The 18,015-nt window shown below is 37.3% G+C and overlaps 1 protein-coding gene across 2 annotated transcripts in view; it reads left to right on the top strand.

Annotated features, from left to right (window-relative positions):
• The window catches only part of Otogl (otogelin like), a 149,978-nt gene that overhangs the window by 45,797 nt on the left and 86,166 nt on the right, over positions 1–18,015 (top strand). For both annotated transcript variants that reach the window (XM_031349232.1, XM_031349231.1), the window contains exons 20-25: positions 2,656–2,821; positions 3,759–3,833; positions 6,301–6,353; positions 8,157–8,319; positions 11,328–11,435; positions 12,337–12,475. In XM_031349232.1, the coding sequence (XP_031205092.1) occupies positions 2,656–2,821; positions 3,759–3,833; positions 6,301–6,353; positions 8,157–8,319; positions 11,328–11,435; positions 12,337–12,475 (704 nt within the window). The remainder of the gene's footprint in view (positions 1–2,655; positions 2,822–3,758; positions 3,834–6,300; positions 6,354–8,156; positions 8,320–11,327; positions 11,436–12,336; positions 12,476–18,015) is intronic.

The following is an 18,015-nucleotide window of genomic DNA, read 5'->3' as shown; positions in this document are numbered from 1 at the left end:
TGACTCTCAGCAGTTATTCACTGCCTATAGTTCTTCAACTAGGGGTAGGAATTCATGAGATTTCCCCCATGGACACTGGCATTTCAGCTAATATTGTTATTATGCAGATATTTTTTGGAATATTTTTACTAACCTGCCATTTTTAGTTCAGTTTGATCTAAAGAGAAATTGTTTTAAAAACAATGTATAAACATGATATATGTACACACACATATATATAAAACAATGTATAAACATGATATATATATATATATACATTATATATATATATAATCAAATTGTGCCACATTTGCAGAGGAATAAATGCTTACTTTGGTTTCAAGAGTACAATGAGGATGGTGATGATTGTACTGGTTAGCTTTGTCAACCTGGTACAGCTAGGATCATCTGGGAAAAAGAGAATATTAACTAACTGAGATATTGCCTTTTTCAGACTGACTTGTGATTTACAACTGGGAGATTTTCTAGATTGCTAATTGATGGAGGTCCTAGCCCACCATGGGCTGTGCCATCCTTGAATAGGTGTTCTTGGGATGTTTAAGAAAGGGTAGCTGAATTAAAAACAATGAATTTATGAAATTCTTAGGGAAATGGATGGATCTGGAGAATATCATCCTGAGTGAGGTAACCCAATCACAAAAGAACACACATGATATGGACTCACTGATAAGTGGATATTAGCCCAGAAGATCAGAATACACAAAGTACAATCCACAAACCACAAGAAACTCAAGAAGAAGGAAGACCAAAGTGTGGATACTTCGTTCCTTCTTAAGAGGGGGAACAAAATACCCATGGAGGGAGTGCAGAGACAAACTATGGAGCAGAGACTGAAGGAAGGACAATTCAGAGACTGCTCAACCTGGGAATCCTTCCCATATTCAATCATCAAATCTAGACACTATTGTGGATGCCAACAGGTGCTGAATGACTAGCCTGATATAGCTGTCTCCTGAGAGGCTCTGACAATACCCGACTAATACAGAAGTAGAGGCTCACAGCGATCCATTGAACAGGGTCCCCAACAAGGGAGCTAGAGAAAGGACCCAAGGAGCTGAAGGGTTTGCAGTCCCTGAGGACGAGCAACAATATGAACTAACTAGTACCCCCAGAGCTCCCATGGACTAAATCACCAACTAAAGAGTACACATGGTGGGACTAATGGCTCCAGCTGCGTATGTAGCAGAGGATGGCCTAGTCGGTCATCAATGAGAGGAGAGGACCTTGGTCCTGTGAAGATTCTATGCCCCAGTGTAGGGGAATACCAGGGTCAGAAAGCAGAGAGGGTGTTTTGATGAGCAGAGTGTCTGTGGGGGAATAGGGTTTTTTTCTCAGAGGGGAAACTGGGAAAGGGGATATCATTGGAGAATGTAAATAAAGAAAATATCCAATAGAAAGAAAGAAAGAAAGAAAGAAAGAAAGAAAGAAAGAAAGAAAGAAAGAAAGAAAGAAAGAAAGAAAGGAGATGGTAGCTGAGAGTGAAACAGAGACCCACAACCAAACACTGGATGGAGCTCCTGACTCTTACTGAAGAGTTGGGAGAAGGATGGTGGGCCCCAGAGAGGATAGGAACTCCTCAGAAAGACCAATAGAGTGGACTAACCTGGACCCTTGGGGGTTCTCAGAGTCTGAACAACTAGTCAAAGAGCATACGTGGGCTGGACCTAGGCCCCTGCACATATGTAGCACATGTGCAGCTTGGTCTTCATGTGGGTCCCTCAACAACTGGAGCAGGGGCTGTCCCAAAAGCTGTTGCCTGTCTATGGATACAGTTCCTCTAACTGAACCACCTTGTGCAGCCTCAGTGGGAGAGAATGAGCCTAGTTCTGCAGAGATTTGATGTGCCAGGGTCGGGGATATCCAAGGAAGGTCTCCACCCTCTCAGAAGAGAAGTGGATGGGGGGATAAGGGGAGGAACTGTGTGTGGGGACTGGAAGGAGAAGGGGGCAGTAATCAGGATGTAAAGAGAATAAATAAATAAATTAATGGGGGCAGGGAAGGGTAGCTGAGTATGTTCCTGGAGAGAAGCCAGAAAGTACCTTTACTCCATGGCTCTTGACTCTGGTCCTGCATGAGTTCCTGTGTTGACTTTTCCTTGTGATTGTGATGGACTGTGGTTAGCATGTGCAAGTCTTCCTCCCTCAAACTGGTTCTGGTCAATGTTTTATCAAAGTGATAATGAGCAAACTATGATAAAAATAACTCATTATGAAGATTTAAATGTACTACAGATATTTATTCAAATGTTTAAAAGTATCTTTTGTAAGAACAAATAAATATGGGACAAGAATTAAAGGTGCCATAGAATATTTGAGGAATAGGAATTTCGTCTGTTACTGAGGTTCGGAGTTTCTCTCTCTCTCTCTCTCTCTCTCTCTTTCTCTCTCTCTCTCTCTCTCTCTCTCTCTCCTACCTACATATATATATATATATATACATATATATATATATACATGTATATATATACACATATGAACATACCTACCTTATATTTATTCACTCATATATTTCATTTTGTTCTCAAATCTGTGATGTGTTCACTGATATAAGATAGTGTATGTCTAACGATCTATATTTTCTTTGGGTGTATAAGTGAACCTAACATGTTCCTTTGCCTGTGTGACTGTCTCCTAAGGGATACTTGTTTATCCACAGCTGTGGTGTGTCAGAAGGGGATGCTGTACCACCACTGTTCCTCACTCTGCCTCCGCTCCTGCACCTCTCTCTCCTCCCCTGAGCAGTGCAAAGACGACTGTGCTGAAGGATGTAACTGTCCCGAAGGCAAATTCTATGAAGACACACTTAACTTTTGTGTGCCCATGTAAGTCACAGAGGGGGCTTAACAACAGCCAGATGGTATCTGATTTTCTTTTGATAGAAGAACTTTTCTTGTTCAGTATCTGAACTTTTCTTGTTTCTTTTAAATTACTAGATTTTTTGTTTTTGTTTTTTGTTTTTTGTTTTTTTGTTTTGTTTTGTGTGTTAGAGTTTTACTGCTGTTAACAGACACCATGACCAAGGCAACTCTTACAAGGACAACATTTAATTGGGGCTAGCTTACAGGTTCAGAGGTTCAGTCCATTATTATCAAGGTGAGGACATGGCAGCATCCAGGCAGGCATGGTACTACTTCATCTGAACGTTGCTAACTGAATACTGGCTTCCAGGCAGCTAAGATGAGGGTCTTAAATCCCACACCCACAATGACAGGCCATACCTACTCCAACAGGGCCACAGCTTCTAATAGTGCCACTCCTTAGGCCGAGCATATATGTGCTTTTTGCTTAATGTGGTGAGCTATTCACAGAAAGCTACAAAAAATAGGAAAGACTCTACTAGTTAACCCTGAAGTTTATTTCTCCACTCTACTAGATTTCTCCACACCTTAATCACAAACAAGGTTTATATTTCCCTGTTCTATGAGTGGTAGAATTGTCTTCTCTATTCTCATGGAAAAAGTTGTGAACCCTCAAGGAAGTAAAGACTTTTGTTTTGCACATAGGGTTAAAATATACAGCAGATGTGTTTTTCTGAAGGTCATTCAGTGACTTCTTGGGACTAAACAAACAATCTAGAACTATTTTGACACTCCAAATCTGTAGCTACTATGTTTAGTTAGTTGTCTATTGTTTGTACAACATAGCTTTGTGCAGTCCCATAGAATACAGTGGCCAATTGCAGAGCACAGAGTCAACTGCCATTTTGTTTCTGTTGGAAAAATATATTTTATTTTATTTACTTCACCTTTTCCCTTACAGATATCACTGCCGGTGTCATTATAGGGGGAGCATTTACCAGCCTGGGGAGCTCATCCCAACACCCTCAGGCTTATGGTAGGTGTGTTAAAGAATATATATATCACATTAGAATATGGAATGTCTGAGACATGTACTTGATGTTTCAGAATAGATGTTTCTAAACTTAATTGTCATAAAATAAGGCCTTTAAAATAAGCTTTTGTTAGTAGATGTTAAGAATAGGGTAGGCATTCAAACTACATCCTGAGGTCTTATAGATTCGTGCTCATCTACATGGCTCCAAAAATAATCAATTCTGGAATAGGTCTGAACCATAAGACACATAGGAGTCACTTATGTTCTCATGATGTTCATCAAGCCATATCTAACAACACTCACAGAATACCACTCATTCTAGTTATAGCCTGTCTGCCAGAAATGCAGTCATGTCTACATGCTACCTACTTATTCACACCTATCTCCCAGGATCCTTCTTCTTTGGACTGCAGGTGCTCACAGTGGTTCCCATTTGTAGATAATGACATTGAGACAGTAATCATATCGAGACAGGACTGCATGGTTTCTACTTTCCTGGCACTGTTCTGAGCTTCCTATATGGATTATTAATTAAGCACCCATGAGTACAACTACAAGAGCTAGGTCCTACTGTCTTATCCCAATTTATACAGACACATGTAGTTAAGCAACCTGATAATGGTACTGGGATTTATGCCCAGGCACTTGGCTTGGCAGTGTTTGCTCGGTTGCACACCTTGCTTGTCAGCTCATTTTGAATCAACAGCAAACTATCATTCACACTCAACTTGCCTTTATAGTTAATCCCATCTTTTCCCCACCACCCCCAATTAAAACACAGAGAAACCACTGCATCTTTTTCTGTATAGAATATGTTACTATCTACAGTTTCCCAAGTCAGAATTCTGAGAATCATTCTGACTTCTTTCTCATGCTCAGCATACTCATCTCAAAAATTCCTAACAACCCTTGATTTAACTTGGTTTTATTTACTTCATGTAGGTGAAATCCATTTTTCCCTTCCTGTCCTACTGCCTGAACAGGGATACCTATTTTCTTTTCCCTGCCCCCTTTTAAAAATTGTCTCTGTTTTACATTGCTATAACAAAATACCAGAGTCTGGCCACTTTATAAAGATTTACTTAACTCATAGTTATGGGGGCCCGAAAGTGTTGGCTCCATAGGGCACAAAGAGTCAAGGAAGCCAAATCTTCTTGTAATAATCCACCCTTGTAAACGGATCAGTTCTGAGAGGTTAAAAATGATTCACTTCAGGTAATAAACTTATTCAGAAGTGGTTTCTCCAGTACCCAATCACTTTGTGCCTTAAGCTGCAACTCTTAAAGTCCCACCTTCTGACAGTATCACAATGGGGTCCAATCCTTAACACAAGTTTGGGACTGCATAAGCCATAGCGAAGCCATTGCTTATTAGTCTCCTTGTCTATAGTCTCCTTCCAAGTGTTGGAAGAGCCTTTTGTGAATTTAATATCCTTAACATTATTTATTTAAATGTAGTAAAACAAAATTCATCCTTCATTGGTGCCCAAACCAAAAATATTTAGCATCATGACTATATTTACACCCTTGTTCCCAACCTGGAAGAAGTATAATATATAGTCCTGGCTGCCTCACTTCCTTTATGATGTTGGCAGTATGGGCTAACACACCTCTGAGTGACATTCTATTGCTTACAGATACATGTGGGTGGTTTTGATGTGATGTGCTTCTTCATCTTTTGGTTTCTTCATTTTGCAAATTTAGAATGTGTGGTCTGCTCTAACGATGAAGGGAAATTTGTGCCGGGGTTTCCAAGGGTTTGGTGTGTGTGTGTTATCATTGTGTTATACAAGAAGTTTCTAGGTTTATATGTCTCCACATGGTTCCCCTCTTCATGTTACAGTCAATTGCATGACATCGTGACTCAATTTGTCTTCAGTGATGCTGCCAGGATGGTTGTCTTGGCATTCAAACTGACCATCTCACTTCTATGATTAAAGCCTTTGGTAGTTTAGCTCAAGAAAAAAAAATCCTAATGTCAGAGCAGAGGCTGGCTTTACCTCCGTTTGCCCACCTCATCTCCTGGCATCCGATTAAGCAGAGCAGTATTTTATGTTTTGTAGTTTATACATTCCCATCAAGCACTGGAATCTTCCTCTCTGACCCAAGCCATAACCTCCACCCATTCTTTAGAATAGTTCAGTATTTATTACCTTTGACCACCCAAAGCTCAGTTATGAACAGATTTTTAATAGTATTTTAGATCTTAGATGTATGTCTGTGTTGTGTGTCATGTTGTATAGATTAATTGTATTTTTCTTGTTACTAGAATATAAGCATTTGGGTCAGGCTATTAACAATACTGTGGACTTTTAATCCTCCTGTCCTTAACAAGGCCCCTTACATGGGGGTGTTTGATAAAATATGTCAAAATTAAGTGGCTGTCTTGGAGCTGGACTGAAGGGAATGATTGATTTGTATAAAATGCAAGATTTAGGTCTTTAAGTTAACTATTTCTTTACTTCTAGCCAATGTACAAATGGGACTGTGAAATGTGATGAGCCAGCAACACCCTCTACTGGTGAGTCCCAGATAAAGGTTTTCCCCGGGGAAGCGTGTATCTTAAACACCACCTCATACTCTTCTGACAGAAGGCTCTCATAAGCCTTCTTACCCAAACATGGGCACATAGTAATATCATGCAGTCAGAACTGTGTTCCAATGATTCCTGACTTTTTTCACATCACTAATTATAGTATTTGTAGGACAGTGGGAAGTAAGTATATAAGGCTGCCTAGAGACATAGGTGGCCAGCCAGGCATATAGCTTTTATATTGTCTACCACTTCAGGTACCTGAAAGACTTTAGGATTATAACTTAACCTAGATATTGATTGTAACATAGTCGTGGATCAGAGAGCAGAAAATTCTATCTTAGACCAACACTTCCCAGCTTTTAATAACCACACAACGAAGTGGTGATCTTGTTAAGACTTAGGTTCTGATTTTGAATGAGAAGCCATTCCAGAGGTTCTGAATCCTTCCCAATGGCCATGGTAATGTAAGTGTTTCTAGGTTCTGGGGTGTGCCTGGGAAGCAAGCTTCTAGGATGACTTGAAATAAATGGAAAATAGTGTAAAACAAGAGTGTGGTGGCACTTTCCTGTGACCCAGCCCTGAGGAAGCAGAGGCAAGGCGATCCAGGTTTCAAGGACAGATCAGCCATGCAGAGTTAGAAGTAAACCTGGTTTATATAAGACTCTGTTATAAAAAATGGAAAATAAAAACAAAGGGTTTATAAAATATATCCATAGCTATTTCTCTTAGAGTAAAACTCTCTGCTGGACTATGTATTCCTGAAGATCTACAAATTAGAGGATGGTATAAATCTGTACTTTTGTCAGATAAATCACTTCTGGGAAAATGACAACTCTTGGTTTCCATTCTATTAGATAGGGATATTATGGTCCCTTTACTTCTTTTAATTTACATCGTTATAAATCAGCTTTAAGCCAAGCATAGTGGTGTGTATCCATCTATACTCCTCGTTAAAGAAGCTAAATCAGAGGCAGAAATTACAGGCCCACCTGGGCTTGATAGTGAGAACTCGTTCCTTGAAACACAAAACAAAACAATAAAATGTCCTTTGATTTACACATTCTAGATTTACTTTGTTAGGATTTAGGTCAGTCTGGGGCTTCTCTATAGGCCATGTTACTGAGCCTTGAAGATAACACTCACTATGCCCTTTTTAGTTCAGGGTAGCTCACAGTGAAAGGGATTACTAGATAGCCTGCTTTCTCAATGGAGTCCTCACGAGTCTAGTCCACTGGTCCCACACAAGTGTCTTATTTGATTTCTGACAGCCTCAAAGCCTCAAAACAGGTACCACCCAACCCCTGGTCATGCCTCGTAACAGGGGCCCTGTACTACTCTGTACTACTCTGTACAGTGCAGTAAAGACTGATGAAAATAGTGACTCAGAGGCAAGGCAAGATCAAGACAAAACATGCATTTATTATGGCTTTGTAAATGTTTAAATACAGTAAATGTAAATGTAGCTTCAGTAATTAAAAATTCAGGTGTGTGAATTAATCAACATACCATGCTCTTTTTCTTGTCTTCAAGAAATTATATGCTAGTTATTTAGTGAATTGTGGGGGAAGGTGGCTAAGCTTTTCAGGTTTGAAACAGCTTTTGGGAATTTTGATATGGAGCAGACTCTGGCTGGGTAATGCCAATAAGCTCATAAACTCGAGAATCACAGAATGAGAGCTTTCTTTCACTATAGTGATGATCTGGTCAATGGGTTTTGTTTGGATGATTTGTGGATATTATTTTGGGCCAAATACAAAGTTAAATGGCTATCCATGCTTGTATCTGAAGTCCACGCCTGCCCAGAAGGGAAGGAATATTTTGACTGCAGGTTTCCTGACCCTGAATTACCAGCTGGTGGTATAAATTGTGAGACCACATGTGCAAACCTGGCCATGAACTTCACCTGTGCACCATCCTCACCTTGCATCAGTGGCTGCGTTTGTGCTGCAGGGTGAGTTCCCCTTTCTAGACAGTACAATCATTCACGATTTAAAGGAAAATTAGTCTGTTAAAAATATTCTTGGGGCCACCTAGATAATATTAACTGGGTAATAGAGCTTGCCTGTCAGCCTAATCACCTGAACTGGATCTCTTGAACCTACATAAAGGTGGAAGAAGATCACTGATAATATTGAGTTGTCCTCTGACCTCCATGTCCATATCGTGATACACATAGGTCCAGGTGTGCATATCTCTCCCTCTCTCTCTCTCTCTCACACACACACACACAACTTAGAAATAATTTAAAAATACTCTTTACCAAGAATAGCCAAAATCTTTGTTGTGAACAGTGGTTAGTTAACTTTGAGTTGGTAGTTAGCAGACTATTGTAACTATTTTGCTAGGCTAATTTAACACTGTGCAATAAAACTGGGTTATGCACCACACTGAAGGAAGAACACATTTTAAGGTAAGGTTAGGGGTTGATGAGATGGCTACGTGGGTAAGAGCATCTACTGTTCTTCCGAAGGTCCTGAGTTCAAATCCCAGCAACCACATGGTGGCTCACAACCACCCATTATGAGATCTGATGCCCTCTTCTGGTGCATCTGAAGACAGCTATGCCAGGCAGTGCTACATGCCTTTAATCCCAGCATTTGGGAGGCAGAGGCAGGCAGATTTCTGAGTTTGAGGCCAGCCTGGTCTACAGAGTGAGTTCCAGGACAGCCAGGGCTACATAGATAAACCCAGTCTCAAAAAAACAAAAAAACAAAACAAACAAGCAAACAAACAAAAGGTAAGGTTGAGATTTCTTCAAAATCATATAATCATATATATATTATATATAATTTATTTATATATGTGTGTGCTTATCATATATATGTATATATGTGTATATATATACATATATATATACACACATATATATGCCATTGCTACAATAATCATCATTGACACTAATTTGTAATAGTAAGGGCAACTACTTTAATTATTAATGTTAAAGGTTACTATATTAATGCTAAATAGGGGAGGTACTTTTAGTGGGAATTCTGACTTTATTCACATCTGAGCTCAAATTCCAGCTCTGACAATGTTAGTTGAATGATTTTTCTCCCATATATTTTTCTCAATCCCCAACTAGGCAGGCATTGTATGATATGTACAATGCTGTAAGATTAATAAGTATGTGTGTGTGTAGTATAAAGTGTATTCAATATATATTAATCACAATTTAATTGCAGGCTATCTCTTTATATATTTCCTTCAATTGTAGAAATAGCATGTACCTAGACAGACAAAGAATATGGAGGCTCTTAGCTTCCATGTAAGCACAGATATATTCAGTTCTCCCTGCTTTTGGTTGTCTAATCACGGGAGAGGGGGGAAGAGAGACAGAGAGAGAGAGAGACAGAGAGAGAGAGAGAGAGGAGAGACAGAGAGACAGAGAGATACAGAGAGACACACAGAGAGAGCTATTTCAGGTAAATAGGCCACTCTTTCTTCCTCAAAGAACAAGTCCCACAAAGACATTCCCAGGATCAACTCATAAAAAGCAAGGGCAGAGGAGGGAGGTCTTGTGGTTTATCTCCCAGGAGAATCACCTTTGTCTAAACGTCTAAACAGCCAAGTATCTTGGAATGGTATCAATCTGCTCAGAAGAGACGTGCATATGAGGGAGAGAAAGATCACAGTAGACTAGAGTGCACACACGGAGAAAATAAAAAGGTTGGTGAAAATCAGGCCATAGAATGAATGAGCAAGGAAAACAATTTGTCAAAAGGACAAGGGAAAGAAAATATTTGTTGTGGTCAAATAACAAAACCTGCAATGTTGCTCAATTTTTTTTATTGTGACTGTACATGGCCAATTAAATCTTTATCTAAATTTTATTTCAGATAGAGTACTTGCTGCTGTTTACGACCCATAACCCTTGACTTTTAGTTCAAGCCTGACATTTATTTCCTGATGGAATCTTTTTAAGAAATGTAGAGAAGTGCCATGACTCCTTCCTTAATTGCAGTGAAATGGACAGAGCTAAAATCCACAGAGATGCTCCTGATGGTTTTGGGAGAAATTTGCAAACAAACTTCTAGTAAAATGTTGATGATGGTAATCTCAAGCTATCATCTCTTTGTTGTGACCTTTTCTGGCTCATGTTGAGACAATGCCTTAGTATATCGTGTATTTTCCCAGAAAGGCCAGTGTCTATAAAAGGTCTACGTGGATTTAGTTTAGAAACCACTACACTGGAATAATGCTAAGTAGAGGAAAAGTCAATATAAATGCCTTCAAATATTGGTCCTTCTTATTAAATAACCCTGGGGGCAAGGTTCAATTTCTTTCAAAATGAATGTAGTGGTATTTGTTTCATGGATGGCTGAGCACATCACAGCACACCAGTTACAACATAGGTGCCCAGTTACTGTTAATATATTACATGCTCTTTCCCAACCAACAAAACAGTTACAAAAATGACTGTATCTTTCTTCTAGCTTTTGATGAGGTGTGAAAAACCCATCAGTTCTCAACTAATATTCAAAACAACACATTAATATAAAAAGGAATGGGAAATACTTGCTATATTTCTCATTTAAACACACCTAAATCAAACCATCATCATTTTAAATCTTAGCATTGAGAAACAAGCTTGTTTGCCTTCTAAATTCTTTAGCAGAAAATGTTATTGGTTCATTATTTACTATTTCCCCAGGGATGGTCAAACAATGCAGACTCTCTTAGTAGCAAACGGTGATGAAGATATCTGCTTTTGACTCACCACACTAGAAATGTACCCTTCTGTTTTATATTTATGGTGCCACATGACAAAATGTTAAGTCATATCTGATCATGTGCTTGGCATTTAGTTAATCCTGGGATACACAAGGACCAAGGGGATAAAATGGAAAAGCAGATTCATGCCTCAATGCAAAAGACAGCATTGAATATGGTAAATTTATAGACTGCAAGTCAGTCTGATACTTGCAGGTTTTCTAATCATGTTTCTTTCTCATCTGGAAGAATGGCAGAGCACAAAGGAAAATGCTATGTTCCTGAAAGCTGTCCCTGCATCTGGAAAGACTGGGAGTACAGCTCAGGGGAAGTCATCTCAACACCATGTTACACCTGGTAACAACAGACATTTATTCCTCTGCAGACGTTTTCCTCGGCCTTTGTATTAATTTCGATTGTTTTACTGCCATGACTTGGCGTGTCTGGCTAGCAAAATTGAATGGGAATCAAGCTTGTATTTGGAGCTGCAGGCCCTTGGGGGTTGAATAGCTACTTTCTATAAGGGGACAATGGCATTTTAAATGCATCTTTGCTAGCCTAGGGAAGAAGTATGAAATATGACAACTTGGCAACCTGATAGGAGAAATACTGCAAATGGATAAGAAAATGCCAAGTGTTATAAAAGAGAGAGGATTATTCAATAGACATTTGACTGTTTGGAAGTCAGTGAACATAGTGCCACGAAAATAGTTGTGTCTTGCTAAGTTTCCTTAAAACATGCACAAGTATTCTAAAATTTTGATGAAAGTATCTACGTAGCTTAAACTGTCTAAAGGGGGTGGATTGTGCTCTCTGGGTGCTGGTAGGCCTATGTTCACCTTTCATCCCATTATCTATTTTCTGTGCATCCCAGATTTAACTTTGGTGTCTGGTACTATAAATGTGAATACATGACAAATGTGTCAATGTAATAGCCATTCTGAGAATGAACTGGCACTATCTATAAGGATTATTGACTCCAAATGCTTCTGAGCACACATTTAGACTTCTAGCAAATGCTACTGTTATAGTGATGACTGTCTGTTAGGATGACTAGGCACTCTTTCAGAGGACCCTGGTTTGATTTCCAGTTTCAGGGGACCCAAACCTCCCTTCTAGCTGTCACAAGTGCTATGCATACACATCATATGTAGAAATACATACAGCCAAAATACCCATATACATAAAATAAAAACAAAAAAATACTAATTAGAACCTAATTGCTCCATAAGATAACTCTTGTTATTTTTTTTATTAGTGTTTGTCGGCGGGGGATGTTCAATTGCACGTATTATCCATGTCCTGCAGTGTGCACAGTATATGGGGACCGGCATTATCATTCCTTTGATGGATTGGAGTATGACTATATCAGCGATTGCCAGGTGTTTTTGATAAAGGTTGGTCATAAGTACTTGATTTTTTTTTGACCTTTCATAAAGACAATGTGAAGAACAACATGTTATTGATGGCATATTATATTAGTATATGCTATTAATAAAACTTATGAATACCATAGTCATTTTGAATTTATTTCTTTAAACTCATCTTAAGTTCTCTTATTGGTAAGGGATAGACTAACTCTTTAGCCCCATACTTTTTTGCCTTGTCTGTAAACTAAAAGTAATGATTATACCTAGCTCCAATGGTAGAAAGGGCTTGATTACACAATCATTTCTCATTAAATAGAAATTATTTTAATTATTGTTACTTTGGTGTGAAGTATACCTATAACACGCTAAGCCTTATTTTTATTTTTATGAATTTAAAATCAAGAGAGATTCTTTTTGCCTCTGGATACTATTTTGTTATTTTGATGCTATCCTTTGGCAAATTCTTGGATTTGTATATGCTAAAGAATCTTAAAATTTCTCCTATGTATAAAATGTATGGATAATCTATATACATAGTTTGTACACTATTGATTTCAGAATTAAATTTCTAAACGAAAAAAATTGTAAGTCTTCCAATGGAGTCATAAACAATAAAATGAGTACTGCCCCCAATAATTAAACATATGATTAGTCTATTGTTCTGGAATAATTTTTAGGTTATATTATGCTTATGTGTGATTCTGTTTTATAAGCCTGTCTCAATAAAGTAGAGTATAAGGTCCATTTTGAACAATTCTCCAAAATTGAGTATCAATGAACTTGAATGAAGCCTTTCTTTATGTATTAAAGAAATGAAGTTCTCTATGAGTACTTGCTTCACAAGTATCATAATAAGTGTCATTGAATTAGCATCTGTAAAGGGGATGCCATTTATGAATGATTTTAAGCTTCTTATAGGAAAATAATAATGGATTTGTTGTCCTATAATTATGGCATTTATCAAGTATATTTTTAAATTAATTTTTTATATTTTAAATTTCATACATGTATGGTGCATTTACATAATTTCCACCTTGCTCTCTCCCCCCAAAACTCTTCTGTCCTCCTAACTCTTTTTAAATTTATGAGCTCTTCTTTAATTACTGTTTTATACCTATACACACATATACACATATGCACATACATACACACATATGTGTACATATACAGCTTGTTGAGTTTGTTTAATGTTACTTATGTGTTTATGTATTTAGGGCTAATCCTAGTGGCTAGATAATGGATCAGGGATCTCCTCCATATTTAAGACTGGTTCTCCCTTTCACAAGAACCATTAATTATCTGTAGATCTTTATCTAGGAGTAGGATCTAATGAGATTTACATTATCCACAGTGTACTTCAGTTAGTTTTGTCATTAGGCTTGTTTAAGTGACAGCATCTTTGAGAGTTCATGTGTGCAGCAATTCTGTCATGTATAAAAGGCACTATTGCACAGCAGACATCTTGGTCCTCTGGCTCTTACAATCTTTCCACTTCTGCAATGATTCCTAGCTTTTATGTATGAGTATTATGTTGTAGACCTATTGGTTGTGGTCGGACGACCCATGGTCTGTTTTTCTTTGCAGTTTGATCATTTATGGCTATCTGTCTGCTGCAAAAAGAACTTCTTTAATGAGAGATGGGAGGTATACTTATCTGTAGGTATAAGGATACATATTTAGAATTGACCTAGATATTTTATTGTTTTAGGAAAGTGGCAGTAATATGAACTCCTCTAGATTTCATTGCTTCATTAGACACTGTTACTTGGCAAGCTCTACAGTACTAGTTATGAATTCCCAACTATTTAATCAGCTTTAAGTCTAGGTTACACAATATATACCCCCAAGCTGTTCGTTACCTCTAAGATATACGTAGCATCCCTTGGGATAGGGTTTACATTTGTGTACAGCCATTGGTTCCTTATTTTCCCTTGGCAATTTCCATACTATCTTTAGATACTATGTATTCTGGGTAATTTTATGTCAACTTGACACAGGCTAGAGTCATCAGAAAGGAGGGATCCCTGATTGATAAAATGCCTCTATAAGATCTAGCTGTAGGAAAGCCTGTAGGGCATTTTTTAAATTAGTGATTTATTGGATAGAGTCCAGACAATTGAGGGGGATGCCATCCTTGGGCTGGTGGTCCTGAGTTCTATAAAAAAGCAGGCTGAGCACGCTAAGATGAACGAGCCAGTAAGCAGCACTCCTCTGTGGTCTCTCCATTGTCTCCTGCCTCCGGGTGCTTGCCCTGTTTGAGTTCTTATCCTCACATTCAAATTATTTTTGCTTGTGGTCTTTCAATGTGGCAATAAAAAATTCTAACTAAGTAACTATGAAAGCTATACCTCAGGGAGAAAATTCCAGGTTAGTTCCAGCACAATGCTTCAAGTCCTCTGTCTGAAGTGTGTGGTGTCTTCAGTAATGGAGTCTCAACTTCAAGTTCTGGGAGGCAACCAAGAGGGCAATATCAATCACCTTTATTATTTTGGGACTCTTTGGACTGCCCTGACCAACTCATTTCAAGCTACCCTGTATTGTGTGTCCTCCTCCCCCATGGTCTGTATTGGCCTCTTTTCACACATGTCTAGCTTTCACATTCTCCTTTCCTAGTGCCAGTGTCCTACTAATCCATTTCTAAATCTCATTCTTTTCCCACTACCATGGTTTCTTTCTTTCTTTCTTTCTTTCTTTCTTTCTTTCTTTTCTTTCTTCCTTTACTTTCCTTGTATCCACAGTTACTCCAAGTTATATAATTATATATTAATATTCAGAACTATGGCCCATACATAAGTGAAAGTATGTAGCATTAGTTTTCTAGGACAGAGTTGAGTCATTCAGTATAATATTTTCTAGTTACATCCACCTTCAAATTTTATTTCAGTCTTCTTACAGATGAGTAGAACAAATGTGTATATATGCCAAATCTTATTATTCATTCATCAGTTGAGGGGCATTTAGATTGTTGTTATTACATAGTTACAACGAATAGAGTAACAATGAACATTCGGACACACACTAGAGTGATATATCTGCATTATACAATAGATCTATTGTTAACATTTTGAGCACCCTCCAGAATGAATTCCAGTTGTTGCACCAGTTTACAATCCTACCAGCAATATCTTCTGTTTCCCTATTCTCTCCAGCATTTGTTGTTTTCTTGATCTTAACCATTTTCTTTGGGGTAAGAGGAAATCTCAAAATAATCTTAGTTTTCACTTTCCTGATTAGTAAATACATTGAACACTCTTTTTGAAATATTTCTTAGTTATTTTTATTTCTTCTTGTAGAATTTTTTTGAGATTTGTGCCCATGTCATTTGTTTTTTATAATTCTTTTATTTTGTTATTCTTTGTATATTCTGGATATTAATCCTCTATCAGATATATAGCTTGCAAAGATTCTCTCACTCTTAGTTGCCTCTTCACTTTACAAATTGTGATTCTGTGAAGTCTCATTTGCTATTTTTTTGCCTTAATGCAAGTGATCTTCTATTTAGAAAGTTATTTTCTACACTTTCATCTTGGAAGGTACTGTCTATATATTTTTTTTTCTATCAGTTCCAGGGCTTCAGGTTTTACTGGAAAGTCTTTGATCGATTTAGAGTTTATTTTTGTGCAGGGTGATAAGTATGGGTCTAATTTCATTCTTCTACACGTGAACATCCAGGTTGTCTGGCACTGTTTTGTTTTGTTTGTTTTTTTGTCTTTCCAATTTTTGTGAAGAATGTTGTGGAGATCTTTATTGGGATTACATTAGATCTAAAATTGCTTTTGATAGAATGCTTACTTCACAATAGTAATTTTATTAGTTCATGAGCTTGGGATGTGTTTTCTTCATCTAGTGTCTTCTTCAGTTTTGTTTTTTCTAATTTGAGATTTAATGTCACTGTAGAAACCTTAAACATCCTTGGTTATGTTTATTTCTAGATATTTTAGTTTCTATAGGCAATTGTGAATGGGATCTTCTTCTCAACATGTTTCTTATTGAATATATAGAAAGCCTACTGATTTTTGTAAGCTGATTTTGTCTTTGATGAAGTTATTGCTTGCTTTTCCACATTTTCTGCTGTAATTTTGTCAATTCTGCTATGCAACCTGCCATATCATCTGAATATGGGAGAATATTTCAGTTATTTTCGTACTTGCATCCTTTATTTTTCTACACTTGATTTATTGCTCCAAATAATATCTAAAAATGAGTGGGGGCATTCGGCAGTTCTGTTGGCTCCTGGTTTGTGATGATGTTAGCAATAAATTTGTCAAAGTAGCCTTTGTTATGTTGAACTGTCTCTTTCAGTGGCTCAATCAATAACACGTCGGACTGTGGAAATTCTATGTTTTGTGTTTTGGTATGTGTCTTGTTTGGAGCATATGAAAAGGGCCAGCAATCAATGTATGTTCTATTACTTGTATTTTCTGACTTGGATTGATCTCTCTAGTTCTTAGGTCCTATTGTTTTAATAGTCAGCATATAAAACCAGGTTGCTAAATTCATTCTGATTATTTTATATTTGTGCAATTGGATTGTATTTCACTATACTTCAGTGCAAAGAATTATATTTTGGGGGAGGCTTCTCTTAGAGACTAGCATAATTATGACTAAATTAGAAAGTTAAAAATCACTGGTTTGACTTTTTTTTTTTAACAGTCTGCCTACATGGTAGAGGAAGGGCAGTTAAAAGATGCTTTGACTTGTACTAGCTACCATTTCTAGTAAATTCATATATCTACCTTCACTGTGATAACCATGTAACAAAACTTTTAGACTTTAGTGTGCATGATGCACATCATTTGGGGATGTTCTTAAAGTGTGGACTCTGTTTCCATAGGTTGCAGAGGAGTCTTGGGTTCAACTTTTTGAACAAGATACCTGGTAGTAGTGATGTTGTAGGTCTGGAAACTACACTCCCACTAGGAAGGGTAGAAGCATTTGTATAAGAAACCATAATGGAATATTTATATATTTATTATTTTTTAAAATTCTACTCTTCTGAATACTTTAAGTCATAATGAGCAAAAGGAAATTTCTTTGATAACATTGTATCAAGAATGACCTGTTCCACAGAATATGTTGTTTCTGTTTGAGATATTTTTGTGATGCCATTTCAAGTAGTAGAGAAAATTATGCCAAGTGATATTTTCATTTTAAATATAAAAATAATTTATAACTGCCTAGCAAAAGCATTTATAGTCTAATCCATGTTACACTGTCTATGCAAATAGTTTCCAATGTGTGACAAGGGTCCTTTCTCTTGCATTAATTCATTTAAATTATGTTTACTTATCAATTATAAACTATATTCCTAATAAAGACATATTTACTACACATCTGTCTACCAAAACATATTTATTTGAGAAATTATAAAGTTTTGAGGCAATAATTATGTTTCTATTACTCCTTTTTTTTCCACTTCAAGTCATTTGGGAAATTATAGGCATTTGATGTACTTAGTAACTACCCATTAATGTCTTCTACTAGGTAGAAAAAAATCTATTACTTTTTGCATTAGAAAACAGCATTATCCACTATAGTTTTACATTTGCTTTTAGGACAAATTTTAG

Source organism: Mastomys coucha, unplaced genomic scaffold (assembly GCF_008632895.1).
Source record: "Mastomys coucha isolate ucsf_1 unplaced genomic scaffold, UCSF_Mcou_1 pScaffold4, whole genome shotgun sequence".
Taxonomy (NCBI): Eukaryota; Metazoa; Chordata; class Mammalia; order Rodentia; family Muridae; genus Mastomys; species Mastomys coucha.
The sequence above is the reverse complement of the archived record's forward strand: the minus strand, read 5'-3'. Positions and strand labels throughout refer to the sequence as shown.